The sequence below is a fragment of the Embiotoca jacksoni genome, unplaced genomic scaffold (genome assembly GCF_022577435.1).
Source record: "Embiotoca jacksoni isolate LCO1_2020_lvr unplaced genomic scaffold, fEmbJac1.0.p SCAF_10, whole genome shotgun sequence".
NCBI classification, from domain to species: Eukaryota; Metazoa; Chordata; class Actinopteri; family Embiotocidae; genus Embiotoca; species Embiotoca jacksoni.
The window spans coordinates 17,864,776-17,880,356 of record NW_027185230.1 but is presented as its reverse complement, the minus strand read 5'-3'; the positions used below and the strand labels follow the sequence as shown (position 1 = coordinate 17,880,356).

The 15,581-nt window shown below is 38.9% G+C and overlaps 1 protein-coding gene across 1 annotated transcript in view; it reads right to left on the bottom strand.

Moving 5' to 3' along the window:
• Window positions 1-3,328: 3,328 nt before the first annotated feature.
• eng (endoglin) overlaps window positions 3,329-15,581 on the bottom strand; it is a 39,825-nt gene continuing 27,572 nt past the window's right edge. The window contains exons 6-14 of the mRNA XM_069171470.1: window positions 12,712-12,886; window positions 12,525-12,627; window positions 12,032-12,242; window positions 11,591-11,724; window positions 11,230-11,460; window positions 10,933-10,999; window positions 7,475-7,585; window positions 7,337-7,384; window positions 3,329-7,249 (exon numbers count right to left, since the gene is read on the bottom strand). Of these exons, the coding sequence (XP_069027571.1) occupies window positions 7,128-7,249; window positions 7,337-7,384; window positions 7,475-7,585; window positions 10,933-10,999; window positions 11,230-11,460; window positions 11,591-11,724; window positions 12,032-12,242; window positions 12,525-12,627; window positions 12,712-12,886 (1,202 nt within the window). The 3' untranslated portion in view covers window positions 3,329-7,127. The remainder of the gene's footprint in view (window positions 7,250-7,336; window positions 7,385-7,474; window positions 7,586-10,932; window positions 11,000-11,229; window positions 11,461-11,590; window positions 11,725-12,031; window positions 12,243-12,524; window positions 12,628-12,711; window positions 12,887-15,581) is intronic.

The window sequence follows — 15,581 nt, the reverse complement described above, 5'->3', positions numbered from 1 at the left end:
GAAAGAAGAAGGTTTCTGCATTTTTGAAGGAATCGGATTCGCTTCGAGCACACTGCACTGCCTGTAAGTTGGAGGATTACCCTGGACCAGGCAGGGATACTCAGTGAGGTGTGGGCAAGTGTATGGGTGCTTGTGGGAGAGTGAGAGTGAGAGATGGGGAGAGAGGCTGAGGCTGAACAGAGTCCTGAAGAGTGTAAACAACCTTGTGTGCAGCACAGCGCCTCAGGGTGTGAAAGTCAGACGGCTTACTCCGAGTAGCTTCAGTTGTGCTCAGATGTGGCTTCCTGAATTCAACGGGCTCCTAAGGCGTTATGGGCTTCAAGTCAGGATCAGACACAGATTTGTTAACCTGATTCCAAGAAAAGTATTGAAATGCAGAAACATGATAATGTGAAATTCAACCGTGTGTAGTCCAAATCAGATTCTGCAGGCAGCAGCATGATGTCACATCGCTTCTGCACTGCATTGCTGAAGCGGTGTTGACTTCATTCAAGTATTTCTCAGTATATTTGCTTTGTACTTCCCTTCATAAGAAGGCTCATTGTCTTCTTCTGTTCAGAGGCAGTACAATCTGTGCACTCAGAGGAAAATACAAAATATTGCACCATCTGGTGGTGGCCAGCAGAAATCCATTAATCAGGGTAATTAAATGAAATGGGACATTTCCCTGCAGCCACTCATTATACAGTGTTACCAGCAAATTTAACACTATTATCAAAGCTATAGTGGGATAGCTTATCTTTTAAATTTTGCCGTGGTCGCTAGTTGCCTCTACACAATGGACAGTTTGTTGAGTGCTAAGGCAGTGCTCAGGGACATACGATTAAAGACATGACCTTTATATTACCATATTATAGTCATTGCAAAGATCAGAAAATGTTAAAAGTCCTCATGTGGCCAATTTCTCCCATGCTTACTTACTGATTCATTTTTATTCTATTTGCACTGCATATTTTCAGTTTTTAATGTCTGTGAAAGCTTTATGTAAACTGGTCCTTTAGAAAAAAAAATAAAAAAAGTGCCTTATAAATACCACAAACTGTACTTTATTTGCATTTGTTCAATATTTGACTGATCATTTGCAATTTTATTGCAAATATTTGCTACCACAGTGGACATAATGTATATTACATTTTATATGTTGGAATTACATAACAGATGGTAGTAGGTAGTAGTTTAAGAGTCAATGTTATCTCATTGGCTGTTAAAGCAATTTAATATGTTAATGGTGAAAAAAGAGGTAACTACTAAATAAATACTATACCGAGAATTTCATACCACTTAATAAATCTAAAAGGTTTTGAGTAACATGTTCACATAAAAGAAGATGGTGAGATTTTCTACAATGCAACTTGTTAAGTAATCTCAATTAAAATGTCCTATTATCAGGTAGGGCCTCTAACAATGACCGTCTCCAGAACATTAATTATTAACGTCATCTTTGACTGAACAAGAAATCATTTTCTGTTGGTCTATTCCAAAACACTGCAGTGTTCCTGCTGCCTTTAAGCACCTAGCAACCTTGCAACGCACTATGAAGAATATACCTGAGAAGCAACTCCTTGGCAACGATAACTTTTCTTTTTTTTCCTGTTTCTTCTGCAAATATATCCTCAGAGCTCCCAGCGCCATAACCATACACCACTGACATTCTGTTTATTTATTTACATATAAACACACCAGCTGCATGATGCTGTCAAGAAAAAAGGAAAATCTTCCTCTCTTACCTACTCGCACCTTCATTTTATAGAAAAGAGCTGTGACAACTGGTTTTTGCCCCGAGGCCCTTGTTGCATACTTTATGCATAGATAACACATTTCACCAGGCACACTTTTACAGAAAAGAACCGATTTTGTCCTGTGATGCAAACAATTTGGTAAGCAAACACACACACACACACACACGTGTCAAAAAATTTTATTCTGTGCAAGGCCAAATTGTTCATATTTAAAGATGAAAGCTATCCATAAACATGTATTGTGTGCCTTCCTTGGCTCCGGTCCTGAACACTCTGACCAAACTGAATATAGTGCATGAAAAGGAAGACTTGAAACCTAAAGAAAGGCCACACAAGGAGAAAAACACCCTTATTTTATTTATTTTACCCAACAATGAAGGTTATACATATATGACTCGTGACATCATTAGAGTATGATGTTTTTCATTCCTCAAGCTCACGGTGTTTCAGGTCAGTTGAGTCAAACTGTCCTGAATCAGGAAATAAACAAAAATGACCTCCTTCTTGCAGTCAAATGGGATTTTTCATGCAGGACTTTGATTTGTAATGAAGTATTAGTACTTTTACTTAAGTAAAGGATCTGAGTACTTCTACCACCACAAGCCTTCTTGAGTCTGGTGGAAGTAACACAGACACTTCATTAAAATATAACTTTAAGTTTGAGTCCTCTACACTAATAAATATGTATTTCAATCATACATAGCTTTAAAATTCTACTCCACAACAGTTCACAGTGAAATATTAAACTTTAACATTTATTGAACAGGTGCAATTACTTTACAGATGTTACAGTATAGAATTAACACCAAATCAAAAAGACAATATCCATACTGTACATCCCTGATAAGTGAGCTTTTTCGGTACTTCAAATACTTTTACATAAAAGTTGCAATGATAAGTTTGGAGTCTTTGATAAGTTTTTAAGTTTCACACTTGAAATATGAAAGAAATTCTTGTGATCCAGGTTTTAATCTTGTTTGCTGAAGGCTACACAGCAGGCTGCATGCTTATGACACAGCACTGGGATTTAATGTGTTCAGACTGGGGTAAGCTCTGAGATTCCCTGTTATTAGGATTAAGCCAAACCATGTCCATTTCTTAGGTTGAGAGTAACTGAAGTGTGTGATGATACTTAATGTTATAGAGTCTCCATACATTCCAGTGCTAATGTGAATGTGGCGTCAAATCAAGAACGAAGCCTTCAACGGAAGAAGCTCTCACTTGAATGCAAACATAAGAAAATATCACAGCAGTTGTAGCAAAGAGGAGTCGAATAAATGTGCATTTTTACTGCCTACAACATATTAAACAATATTTTCCATCAAACTCTCAGGCAAGTACACTATATCTGTCATTGTTCCCATGTTTACACTGGTGTTATGTATGTTAGAGGGAGCAGAATGTTTGCCTCCTTATTCCATGTCAGTGCTCTACAAACTCTGCTGCATTATTGTTCTCTGATATTGCTTGTCCTGGGAGATCCTTGATATCCTGAGAGTTTGCTGCTCCCAACACTACATAATGCTCTAGGTTTATCTACCACAATGCCATGAGGCTATAAGAAAGTCCCCAGAAAATAAAAAGACATTTTGTCAAATTCACTTTATTGAGATAATTTTAGACAAAACATATATTTCTCTGAGACAACATAGCATCAGTAAAGTACTCTCAACAAATGGACCAATTTTAAATGGTAAAAGGCTGCCCACTCTAGCACAAAAATAACATTGGATCTTATACTTTATAAAATGAAAGCAGACAGTTTGACATGTTGTTACAACTTCTGACTTTTTTGATAAGAATTCAGAATTTGGACGTGGAGTCTGGGGAAAGAATCTGTTGTCGGAGGTAAGGAAGGTATTTCCAGGGGGGGTTAACGAGAGCATTAACTGACAGCCTGTTGGATTTTACTGTCAGTGTTCAGACAGTCACCGGAGCTGGTTGACCACGGGTCAATAAAAACAAAAAGAAGAATATGTCCAATACATCGACCATATAAAATGAAAAAAAGCTGAACTTATACTGTTCAGTCCGATATCACACCAAAGCATGTAATACACCCGTCACTCCACTAGAAGATACCGCGTCGGTGTCACATTTTTTCCTCGCCAGGACGTACAAAGTACACACAAGTATGACCCAACCTGCTCTCAATTGCAGGGATACAAAAATTGCTAAAGTCCATGTAGGGAAGAGGTCGCTACATGGAGCTCTTCCTGAACTTTACCAAGTAGTTTTGTTCCCAAACGTGACACTGACACGGTATTCTCTACTGGGCCGGCGGGTGGCTTGCACACTTTGGCAGGTTGTAAAGTTTTAACTGGGAAACTCCTGATAACTGAGTGCTGAATATTTAACTTGGATGCTACTCTGGGGTGAGACATCCCGTCTTCTAAATGTACACTGCACTTCCCCATCACACCCACTGCAGATTGTACAATGAACACAACACAATGTCGGGATGTCAGTCAGCAGAAATACGCCGTGTTTTTGGACTGCAGGGGAAGCTTCGGGTGAGGGCAAAGGTCAAACAGGGAACAACCAATAAACCAAATGTGCCATCTTAGACATGTTGTGACACACACTGTCTGTGACTACAGTGTAATTCAAAAGTATATGTAGGAGTAAAAAAAGATAGATTACTATACAAAACAAAAGTGCCTTGATTAGGAATAGTCCCAGTTCTTCAAATACATAAAAGAACAAATCAGGTTACGAAATGGCACCATTAAAAAGAAAAAAAAAAAAAAGACATGATAAAAATGACATACAGACATTACATACAAGTTTACCTCATCATATTGCACAAATACTCAAGTGGCAATTTTTACTGGCCCTCTTTGTTCTCTGTCTCCACAAAAATACACAAGGAAAATCCGGCATGAACATAAACGTCCATGAACAAACACTGAGTGAGAGAGACGGGGAATACGCTACATAGCTCACATACAGTAAGGAGACGTTTTACAAATGCAGTTGGTCTGGAACATTTTATTATGCATGAAGGTGAATAAATTATTCTAAAAAACCGAATCAGAAGGTGAATAACTAGTTGGAATTGTGAATATATATTGTGGGTGGCCCTCCCCACCCGCAATTACAACTTCTTTCAAAAGGTAAAGGTTTCTGAAAGGTAAATCAGTGTGTCACATGTATAGAGTTTTAACATCACAGTTTTGGTGCTTGTGTCGATGCCATGTATATTGATGTGTGGTGGGAGTATTATTAAAGAGGTAAAAGAGTGGCAATAAAAAATATTCAAAACATTTACATTTCTACATTGAAATAAAATGTGGGTTCACGGATCAACCGTCACTCTGCAGTTGTAGCCCTCCTTAAAGTCCCCATCATGCAATGATGCAGCTTATGTCTAGCATTTAGCACTGCAGTGGCTGATGCAGCCTATCAAATGTACAAAGCAGAAGTTAATCATTTTAACAACAAACTCTCTCTCTCTCAAATGTGACAGATGGAAAGGAAGCCAGATTTGAAGCTTTAAAATGGTTTTGGAAGCACAAAAGACAAATACTCCGTGGCAGAACAAACAAATGTGGTCTATTACTCATGTTACTATTAATGGAGTCCAAATAGGCTGTATTCAGAGCTGACTCGGAAAGACAGTTTAAGTTCAAAGTTCAAAGTCAAAAGACAAGTGGGGATATCTTTAAAGGAGGAAATTTAGATACAAATACCTTCTAGTTGATTCATTTAAAAAAAAAAACTTTGCATTAAATTGTACAGATATAATTTCCGTCCGCTTAACAAACACAAATTAAAGGTGACTAGATCATAATATTCCTTATAGAATAATACAATCTACTCTTTACCTTTACCTCCCCCTGAAGGAAAAAGTCTGGAGGAGTACAGTAACATGGAGTTGGCACATCTCCACTGCGTATCTGGCATCAAAGATGACTTGCTTTTCAAAGCAAAATCTTTGAATGTACTGCTGATCCTTAACATCTGTTAAAGAACTAAAAATTGTTTCCCTCCTCTTCAATCATCTCCAATCACAAAACAGAGCAACACTGAAAACGAGGAAATATGCTGGACTTAATGTCAAGTCTTTAACTGCAAGCATGATATAACATAGCTGTACCTTGGAAGATGGTTTTACAGCCCTGAAAACACACAAAGGTCTTTTTATGTCTCCACACTCGTAAAAACAATTTTAGTTAAAAGTAACTTGTCAGGCAGTAGTGTTGAACTTTGTAATTCTGCTGAGAATAAATACCGTGCAAAGAAAAATTACTGGAATTCATCCTCCGCACAGACTATTTTTGGGGAAGCTCCACCCTGTGGTCATCGCTGTATGAGTGAGTCAATACGGGTGTGATGTCTGAAAAGTAACTCCACATCATTGAGGCACATTATTCAGCTCTGAATACAGCCATACACATCTCTGCATCTCTGAGTAATTAGGAAGTGAGGTATTTTTGTTAACAACGAACATGATGGGGGGGGGGGGGGGTAATTTGATATTAATGGGGCAGTTCTGATACACCTATTTGATAGCCTGCAAATGGCACCATGAGTTTGTTGTGAGCTACAAGTGAACCCAGAGGGTCGTTATAAGATTCAGCTAAAGTGACACAGAATTTTAAAAGAATTTAAAAAGAAGGAAAAAAGAAAAAAATGCAGAAAATAATCAATTCACCAGAGAAATCTAGTTTTAAGTTTAAACTTAGCTCCAGACTTCTAAATAATAGGAGGTAGCTGTTAACCATTAACCTTGAACTCCAATTAAGACAAATAGCCCTTAAAGTGAGCCTTTCATTGACTGGTCTAAGATCCTAAAGAAATATTTTCAGCCCCGAAGATGTTGCCGATACATTTTTTTGGACTGACCGAGCTAACAGCCCTTCATATTTTTGTAGCTTAGATGTGAATGCAAAACAGCTTTTCATCTGTTTTTCAAAGTCTGTCTTTTGATTGATTTGTCTCCTGTGTAACTATTATTGTGCTGCCATCACACGAGCACAATTCATTGAAAGGAATGCAGTGAATTTCCTGTTAGCTCTTGGGGGATATGGTTTGTTTTTCCTGTTGCTGGGAGCAAATTTATTTTTTCTTCCTCTTGCCCTCTTTAACTTCCTATCTACGAGCTTGACTTTACAGAGAGGCTGTAAAGGTGAGCATCAGAAGCCATTGACTAGACTTTGGTTATTGTGGGTGGCCCTCCTCACCCGCAATTACAAACTCCCAGATCACATCTATTTCAGATGTGGTACATCAAAGACATGGGTTGTGCGTTTCTAATACAAATTGAGAGGGGACACGGAGGGGTGAAATGCTTTACCAGCATGAATAAAGAAAACAAAAGCACAAAACCCACATAGGTGACTTTGAAGGGAGATGGTGGCCCTGCTGGTGGAAAATACCATAATCTCATGCCATGCTGCTGGTCGGTGTGCTTTGGGTGCTTCCAATGCTGGCGTTGGCGCTGCTGTTCTCAGAGGGGGAAGGGTTAGTGGAAACAGGTTGTCGCTTTGCTCCTGAGCAGGGACATCCTGAAAAAGGAGAAGATAAAAGCCGATAAGATAAATCCTGAAGAAAAAAAACAAAAAAGGGATGAAAAGAAAATTAAAATCTCTTACTGGGAAGACTGGCTGCAGTCGAACTTATGTCCAGTCCAGTTGGGTACCCTGAATTAAGCACAGGAAGACAATTTGAAATCCAGACATATATCTGTTCAGATCTACATTCAATCAGAAAAACATTATCCTCAGTCATACCCGTTTTAATTTTGATAAACCACAGTGCTCCAATTAGTAAGACTCCAATCAAGAATCCTCCAAATGCAATGCCCAGAACACCAGGAAGGCCGAAGTCAAAGCACGGCGGGGCTGAAATGTAAGCATAAAACAACAATGTATTCAAGTTTCACTTAAAACAAAATAAAACAGCAACCACGAGTCAAAACTAACCGTTACCATTATTTCCAGCCGAGTACAAGGAGTATGTAGAGATTTGAGATATCCTTGTCTGTAAGTGTCATAAATGTCATGTGGTGATCTAGTTGCAAGTTCGGCGATAGTGATTTATAATCAGTATAAATTATGGCAACAGCAAAAAGATCAAAGAGTCTCTCTTTTTTTTTAAATTTACAAAGAACCCCTAAAAACATGATGTTAAAGTGCCATTTGTGGTTCATAATGTTCTGCTTCTTTACCATTTGTCTACAATTTCCAGCGTCATTTCCAGTATTAAACTAGTAAAATCACATCATCAGCATAAAATAGTATACTAACTACTTTAACTACAAGCTTATGACGATTTCATATGAAAAGTTTAATTATTTCCATAAACAGAGAACAGTCTCCTTGTTTCACACACCTGAACACTGACAACAGGTGCTCAATAAAGCAACTTAACGTCATTATAAAGCTTTCCATTAATTCCATTAAGTCAAGTGTCTCCTGAAAATCAATAGAACACACATTCATCATTACTTTTGTAAAATTAGACCTCAGCCCAACTGAAAAAAAAAAAAGTAAATGTGTACTCAACCGTTTGCTTTGTTCTAATGTAACAATACAAATTTAAATGTACACACAAGTTTTCCATTTGTAATGTCCCTCGGAGAGGCGGTGGGTTGGCTCGAAACACACGACGTGTTTCGCAGCTAACAAACTTCATAGACAACATAAATGTCTGAGCCGGCAACTATAAAAAAAATAAATAAAAAATCACTTTCCCTAAAAGCAGCAGTGAAAGAGTAACAAAAGATGCAAACACTTCAACTCACTCAAGCCTATAACAGAGTTCTGTGGCACAAATATGATATACTACCCTGGCAAGGCCATCTCAGCGTTTTGCTTCACTCATTATGGTCTGGCAAGGCCACGAATGGATTACCTTGAGACAAACATTATCATAAAAAGACTGTACAATAGACCATTGACAGTTTTCTCATTCACTCAGACTCTTGAGACATCTGAATGTACAAATGAACTGTTGATCTATGCCTCTTATAAAAAATTAAAAACATCAAATCTTTTAAGATTCTTGAAAAACTTCCCATGTTTTAAACTTCCACCGGTTCAGTACACTCTGGATACACATTTGTTTCCAGACATAAATGTTTTATCAAAATCTCAACTTGAAGATGTAGGGTGGCACTGCAAGGCAACGTAAACAGAAATTTTGTCTGAAACCAAGTACACTTTTTTTGGAGTGCCCACCGGAGACGAGCAGGAAACCAGTTTTTAAACACATGCTTTGTTTTCTCCCCTTCTTCTGCCACCTGTAGAGATGTTCCAACAAGTATGCAGAACATTTGGGAGAAACTAATCATCACCTTTGCGTGAGTTTCTCTCACCTGCCTCTGCTGCCTCCGGCCTCCTGGTGCAACATGCTAAGCTAAGCACTATAACTGGGCGTCATGAGATTCAGCTCTCCTGCCCCGAAGTACATTTTAAAAAAAAGAAAGGACGGGAAGGACAGAAAATACCAAATTTGTCTTGTAGAGACTTGACACTAATTAACACGTTCTGTACATTTGAATAACAGCTGCGTGAGGTGCCAGTCAGTCTGCAGTGAGCCAACATCAAATCATTTGAATGTGGTATCAGAACATACAACATTTAAACTGAACTGTGTGGACATTATGAAAGTACAAAGGCTTATTCAGTACATAAGACTCCATAGGGTTAATTTAACATTTGAAATTGCCTACTGCTGTTTTGATATTTGATTAAAAAAAAAAATACAAAACATCAGCTGAAATAAACCAGAGCACTGAAATAGTGACATCTTGTGGGCCTTCGGGCTGACTGCATTTCAGACAGTCAACCCAGTTTGTTGATCTAACAGCGAGGAACATTCCTTGACCCCGAAAGGCCACAAAAACATCACAGAAACTTGAGCGGCTTTTCTCTAGAGACTTATTTTCTGCAATCAGTTGCCGTGTTAGTTTGTACAAGTGTTGCTTTGACAGCAAAGCTGAATAAACAGGAGCAGGAAGCAGAAGCTCCAGTGCAGGTGGAGAGGAAGAGAGAGACAGCAGGCCAGTGCTGCGACTCCCTGTTAACACCCCCCAGGATGAAAACTACACAACAGGAAGGATTGCAGAATGAAGGTTTTACAACATGAATGCAGTCTGCTTGTCCTGCTGATCCACACTAACCCTTCTCCCTCTCGTACTGGCTGATGAACTGAAACCCTATTAACAGACCGACCAAACCAGCGTGTTGCTTTCTAACTAGATCCATTTCTGCGTTTCAGTAGGTTTTGCTATCCTGAAGGAAAAAAAACATCTGCCATTACGTAAGCTGAAGAAAAACAGCAAAGAGGAGGACAAACAGGACATACGAAAGCATGGATGAGTAGTTTAGTCAGCTTCTGCACCACGTACACTGCAACCCTGGCATACCAACTTTTATCTTTCTCCTCTAGAAGGAAAGGGAGCATAAAGGAAGCTTAAGGCATAAACAAATCCATTATCAGTTTCACAGAGACGCTCCATATGTCCCCCCCATTTAATCAGCATCTACTTACTTGTGTTTTCTTGCTCGTGAATTGAATCATCCGAGTTTTCCTAAAAATGTCATCATCATGTGTGGACACTATTCTATCTATTAATAAAGACATCTTTCCTTCTTTGACTCAAACGTGTTGATTGGTCTGACAATAGCACAAGGCCGATGCCCGTGTTTGGACAGCCACACAGACAAATCCCCTGGAAACACAAAGGCCTTCCCCCTCCCTCCCCCGAGGGCCATTACTTCCGATTGTGGTCACAAGGTCAGCCTGCAGACCTTCCTAAAGGACGAGGCCCCGCCCCGCAGCCCCTCACTGGCTTCACTGCATATCCTGACTTCACTGCTATGACAACCGCCTGTGCAGCATTTGATGTGCACTGAAAGCAATAATAGTAATGACAATTATTGCAGCGAGCACCACTCTGACCAAGTAGCAGACTAGCAATTAAGTCCTCAAGGCATAAAAGGTAATTTAAAAGTTTTGTTTTTTCTTCTGACAGTTCAGAGTGTATTGTTAGAGAATTAAAATGAAAAGTTTGTCATCTTAGAACATGTCTGTCAAAAAACTAAATAATTTTAAACCCAGAGTCACCGTCAGGACAACTTCCCCCACAAAAAAAAAGCAAGGGTCGTTTAAAAAACTTGAATTTTGAAGCCTGGAATCCCCAAAAATGAATTGATCCACATTTTGGAGTTAAAACTGAACTCACTTGGTGGTTGCAGACATGGCTGAGAAACCTCCAGATTCCTCTTCACTCTTCCTCCAGCTCCACAATGCTGGGGAAGAGGTCAAAGAAAACAGCTGATCAGCACCCAAAAGGTCACAATCTTACAAATTTCATCATCAACTGCATTTAATATTCTGTAATTTAATGGTAAATCCTACAATGCTAATAATACCCAATACAAAATATACATTAAAATGTCTTAATGTTGCTGAGATGTTTCAAAACTAATGTACATGTACTTCACATGTTTTATTTCAAAAGTGGTTAATAAATACGTACTTTACTGGAGCACAGTTCGACAACGCATTCAAGGTCCCACGTGGTGGATGTGAGCTCTTGGAGCTGATCTAAGGAGAAGCTCAGTCGAGTGCTGTTGGGGCAGGAATCGAAGGAGCAGGACTCTGTAATGAAGTTCAGCGGTTTCTCCACAGGGCATGAGCCTTTGGACTGCACAAAGCACCTGATCACCTTGATAGTCAGAACAAAACCCCCTAAAGTGTGTCCTGAAATCTACAGGAAAAAGGGAAGAAATAAAATAAACAGCAATTGAAAGGGAAAAAAAGCACAACAACATTTGATTCAAGCACAAGTTAATGTGTGGGACATTAAATACAAACAAAAGGGAGGAATGGATTTTTACCTCTGCATAAATTCTCTTGTCACTCTGCACCTTTGTGTTGGGGTCCAGGGGTGAAATGTAGTCTGGGGAGGTGTAGAGCTGCATCAGCAGAGGCATCGGAATCGTCGCACTGGGGTCTGGTTTTGGAACTTCACCTATAAAAAAATTTTTTTTTAAAAAATCAGGAGTTTTAATATCCGTCTTAGACTTATTCTGAAATAGAAATAGTTGTGTTACCGAGAAGTTTAAAAAAAAAAAAAACTGCAAACGGTCATTCAAACTGCTGCATCGCAGACTGCAGTGCAATAACAAGGTAACTCTTATTATTACCATCGTAGCAGTTATTATCCTCTTAGCATCTTATTTCTGCTGGTTTTGCGTAACATTATGTGATTCATGGTATTTTGCAGGACTTTTTGCAAAAATGTTCTTTAAAGTAAAAAAAAGAAAAAACTTTCTTACTTGTCATTGCCTTGTTTGGGATGTTGTCTTTTTGTCCAAGAACCAACTGAATCATGGTGTCCGCCAGTCGGATTTCAGTGTAGCTGGTGAAGGTAGCGGCTTTAAAATGATCAAGAGTCTTCCTTTGCACATCTTCTGCATTGTCGCTGTACAGTGTAAATAACGGTGGGATTCTCTGTGTGAAGGCGGGCAGCAGGATGTCATTGTTAGACTGGAGAGGAGAGAAAGTGGAGAAGTTCAAATAAATCAGTAATAATTTAGAGACTCTCGTGTACAAGTATTAACTCAATAATGAGCACAACCTCCCAGGCACGGGAAAGCTAATTATGTGTACAAAACCATTTACCTGTGTTATTAAGCGAGCTGTGCTACACTGTTGACAACAATGTGCTCGCACAGAGTGGAATCTTTGTCCTCTTAATAAACTGTATCTCACATGTGGTCTGTGTTTTATCTACTTCTTGGACTAATGGAGTTGTATATGTGGACTTACACCAAACTGGGTGTGTTGTAGATTGAGGAAGGTCCACGTGGTGCCCTGAGGTCCTCTCAGGAACACTCTGGTCTCCTTCGTGTCCACACGCAGCAATACATTGCTGTGACATGAAGAGCGAATTATTACGAGAGAAATTATGCCAACAAAGATCGCAAAGAAATACATCAAATGTTTCGAGGTTTACCGAATGCTGGAATTCTCTGGGATGTTAATGATGTGGAGCTCGGCGTTCTCACTGCGGTTTTGGTGAGGTGGGGAGCAAGATTTGAACGAAGACGAGATCTTTTCAATATTTAGAAATTGCTTCTCTGACACATCTTCATTTTCAAGTGTACAGTCAGGAGAGCCAGGTTTGATGCCTATAAAACCACAAACATTCATTTTCCATCAGCATGCTTTCATTTGTTTTGTGCGTGAAACAAAATTTCACATCACCGTAGATATTACATACACGTTATAAAATTCTTTCCAAATGCATAACACCATGAAACAAGTGGCAGCAGTGCTCCAAAATTTTCACACATTTTGTTTCAAAACACTTTGCCAGAAATGTGGATGGATATAGGTTTTCTAAAGTACCTCACGAAGCACCATCACATCACATCACATCAAAACCCACGTAAACTCAACATTGTGAAAAACACATCAGTATATCTGAGCCAAGAGTGTTTGGAGCAAAGAGAGTCCATGTGGAGAAGAAGCAGCTTATCTTACAGGAAGGGTTTTTGATTTATTTTGTTTTCCACTCTTAAAAAAAAAAAAAAAAAAAAAAAAAATGGCACCATCGAAGTACACGAACTGAATTCAAGCTGGCTGCTACGGTGCCGCCAGGGTCCAGTCACACTCCACGCTGGTTCTGGTCACTACAATTCGTCTCTGGCTTTTATTTGGGTAACTAGATTTTGGAAGTGATTTCCTTAACATTGCTTAACGCTTGTCTTTTGCACAATAGCTTGGCAGGAATTTGAAACCACACGAAGACGCTGAAGAAACTTGAGGGAAATGCACATATTTTCTATTCAGCTGCTCAGCGAGCCTTGAAATGGAGAACACACTTTTGCGGGCGAGACTTTTTCACCACCTACAAACAAGGCCTACGCAAGTTGACCTCACACCTCGATGCAGGCCAAAGGGTATATAACACAAATAACGATGTAAGCTGTTCCACAGCCTGAGTAATTACAACATCCTGGTGGACTATGAGTCATCTAAAACATTAGCTAAAACTAAAAGTAGTTAAAAAAAAACAAAACATTATTTTCCTTAGAATTTAAACAAGACATTTAAAACTGAAAAAGAACAATAGGCCAGTGTCTCACAGGAAACTTGACCTATCACTGACTGTAACTCCCTGTAGTTGATAAACCTGCAGAAGGATGGTGAGTCATGAAAAGAGAAGTTAAATCTAAATTTCTTAAAAATACTGAAAAAGACATAAAAGCAGCCTCCACTATTTCACCGCTGCCCCTTTCCTTTTAAACCCATGTCAGAGCTCTGCTTTGGCTCAGACTGCCTCAAGGAGGCTTTTCGAGGAAATAATTGCGCTTGCACCGAGCATCCCACCGCGACTGCTGTTGGCAATACCATCCCAAAATATCATTAATGTCCAGCCTTCACTCAGCCATGAATGTTCACTTTAAATCATAGTGTTTTTGTGCCTCCATCTTCAGCATCAGTGGCCATTTGTCCTTTCCTTCCCTTTCCAAATGTTCTGTCGTATGCAATGACATCTTGTCAATACTGAAAATGGTGATTTAAGTCCCCAGCACTTTACTTTACCAAAGCCAAATATTTTCACTGACTACTTGAGATTTACTGTAATAGAAAGCTTGTATCGAGTTAAAAAAAAAAAAAAAAAAAAAAAAAACCTGCAGCAGTTTTAAGTGTTTCCGGAGCTTTTAAATCAGTAGCTGCTGATTTAAGCTTTAAACTCCTCCGGCTTGTTTTCCTACAAATGCTCAGGAAAGTATTGGAAATGAATGCATTGATGGCATTTAGTGATAGAAAATCCTGTCTATGAAAGATAAACTGTAAAAACCCCAAAAGCTCTATGGTGCGTGGTGCAGTGCTTCATCTCAGTACAACAGTGGTACATTTACTCAAGTGCAGCACTTCAGCACAATTTTGAGGTACTTGTACTTCACTGTATTATTTATTGTATTTCCATTTGATGCTACTTTAAACTTGTATTTTCTGCTCCACTACATTTATTTGGCAGCTGAAGTTACTTTTACGATGACGATTTGACACAATTGATAATATAACTTTTAGCTTTTAAAACAGGCGACAAAACATGGTTAAAGATTCAACCACTTTTTTAGCCTCTGATGTCTTACAAAAAGCAGTTTGTGGTTGAGGACACATTTCAGATGTGTCCAAGTGGTTAAGAGCGCCACCAAACCGTGATTACTCCTTCTGAACTTCTCTCATGGCTTCATTTCAATAGATGTTCAAATGATCCAATATCTCACCAAAAGAATCTAAGATGAGAGAAAAAGTCCAAAAACTAAAAACTGATTTTTGGATCAGAACTTTGTTTATTCTTCTTTCAGTACCGGTAATCATCTGACGACCCTTCAGATTAGTCTGCTTTCCCTTTATATAAAACTGAATATAAAGTAGTTCAAGCTGCAACAGCAACATGCTGCTTGCACACTGATACTTTAGTATTAATAATCTAATGATTTCATATTTAACAATATTCCAGTCGGAGGGACCAAACCAGCACTTGTACTTTAACACCGTGACTACATTTTGCTGAAAATACTTGTGCACTTGTATCCTTAAGTAGGACTTTACTTGTAATGGATTATCTTTACATTGCTGCATGGACACTTAAGTAAAGGATCTGAATGCTTCTTCCTAGTCTGCATTACAGGGGTTTTTTTTCAGTGGTTTCATCAGAAAGGGTTTTTATGCACACTTCAGATAAGAGAAGGTTAGAGATGAATATTACCAAGAGAGCTCTGGAAGCAGCACTGCATCCATCCTTGATTACTATACTGCAGACTCTCTCCTGAGTTATGTAAGCTGGAGCTGCATGGTGTGTAATTA